Genomic DNA, 1,675 nt, shown 5'->3' on the forward strand with positions numbered 1-1,675 from the left:
AGGAAATCTGCATAAGGACAGCGATGAGCCGAACGACAGTCGGTTCACAGAGGAGCTACAGACAGGAGCTGTGGGATGAATGAACACAACGGTCCTTCAACAGCTGTAGGAAGGAGAGACCTCAGGAAGATGTGCTGAATGTTTCCAGCTGTTCCAGTAGTTTCTCCTCAGATCTAGATTAGCCTTTAAAGATGCTCTCAGATGAAAAGACAACCTCAGGCTGTGGCTTTTGTTGAGCTTTTAGTGAAGTTTGTCATAAAAGGTAGAAACTTCCAACATACCAGGCTCTAATAGTGAAAAACAAACTTCTGTCCAGCCAATGAAAACAGACTGAACAAAAGTTAGGAAGATTTAAAGGCAGCCTGTTGCAGTGCTCTGCAGCATTGGTCAGTGATGGCTGTGAATCCTCTGGAGGGTCTCATGTCGGTGGCTGTGGACCAGCAGCTGGGGTCTAGCTCCACAGCAGAGCTGCCCTCTGCAGGCCCTCTTCCAGCATCTGCACCCGGACACAGGCACAGCGTGCCCAGCAGCCGGGAGCACAGGAAATGGGTGAGTCTGACTCTGATTCTGCACTTTCTTTCAAACAAAACTCAAATATCAACCTGCGTTTAAAGGCAAATTATGAGGTTTCACAAACTTCAAAGCAATTGGGGCAAGTTAGGATAAATGTTCTGTATAAACATCTGGTATGAAGTTAGTGAAGAAAATTATTCTGCAAATTGTTGCTCTGAAATTCCTGTAAGTGTGGTTTGTGCAATATCCGTTTTATCTACAAACCCCCTGATAAAAAACAAAAGAATGTTCTTTCAGCCATTTTATTTTGTTGGGGGGAAAATTACAAATGTGACTCAAAAATGCCTTCATCCAAGTATTGTTGGTCATATGTAAAAAATAAAATTGTTGCATTTAAGGTAACTTTCTATTCAGATCAACTGGAGGAAATATTTAAGCATTGTATTAAACGTAAATATCTTCATGCTTCAAACCACATAAACGGCTGTGGAGACGAAACAGAAAGCTGTCAGTGAGAACTTGAGACGTTAAAACTAAGTGAAGAAGCTTGGTCAATACAAAGTACAGCAATAATGTTGCCCAAGGTTACCATGCATGCCTGCTCTGCAGGCTAATAACACGTTTGGTCAGTCCAACATCCTCAGTGACTACACCTGGTTTAGGGAAGACGGAGGAGAAAGTGAGGAAAATTTGGGTTTACTGTAACTGATATTGTCGTTTCATCACGTGGTACATGAGGTGGAACAAAATTGTGTACACAGGCTCCCAGTTACATCGAACAATAGCAAAAATACAAAGTGTAAAAATAAACAGTAAATAAGGATCTAAGATATAAACTAAGATATACGCTAAACACCATTATTGCCAAACAACAGCAGCACGAACATGAGTCTGTGTGAGTAGATGAGTACGAATGAACACAGCAGCATGAAATAAATCAGCAGCATGGGTAATCAGCAGCATGGATAATCAGCAGGACATATCACCAATCAATGTGGCATTACAGTGATTTTTTTCTCTCACAGTGATAATCCTGGTTAGGGATTTATGAGTCTAACATAGCAGTAACAAACTATAATATTAACAAAGTCCATTCTCAGTAATCCAGGTATACAATCCAACAATTTTCAGTCAGGTCATCTGGACAGTTTCTTTTTTTTTT

General features: G+C 40.8%; 1 protein-coding gene across 1 annotated transcript in view; it reads left to right on the top strand.

The window, feature by feature from the left end:
* The first annotated feature begins 393 nt into the window (after window positions 1-393).
* LOC119417999 (transcription factor 24-like) overlaps window positions 394-1,675 on the top strand; it is a 14,096-nt gene continuing 12,814 nt past the window's right edge. Inside the window, exon 1 of the mRNA XM_037685244.1 lies at window positions 394-549. Within this exon, the coding sequence (XP_037541172.1) occupies window positions 394-549 (156 nt within the window). The remainder of the gene's footprint in view (window positions 550-1,675) is intronic.

This window comes from Nematolebias whitei, chromosome 12 (genome assembly GCF_014905685.2).
Source record: "Nematolebias whitei isolate Nwh7 chromosome 12, NemWhi1, whole genome shotgun sequence".
Lineage (NCBI taxonomy): Eukaryota > Metazoa > Chordata > Actinopteri > Cyprinodontiformes > Rivulidae > Nematolebias > Nematolebias whitei.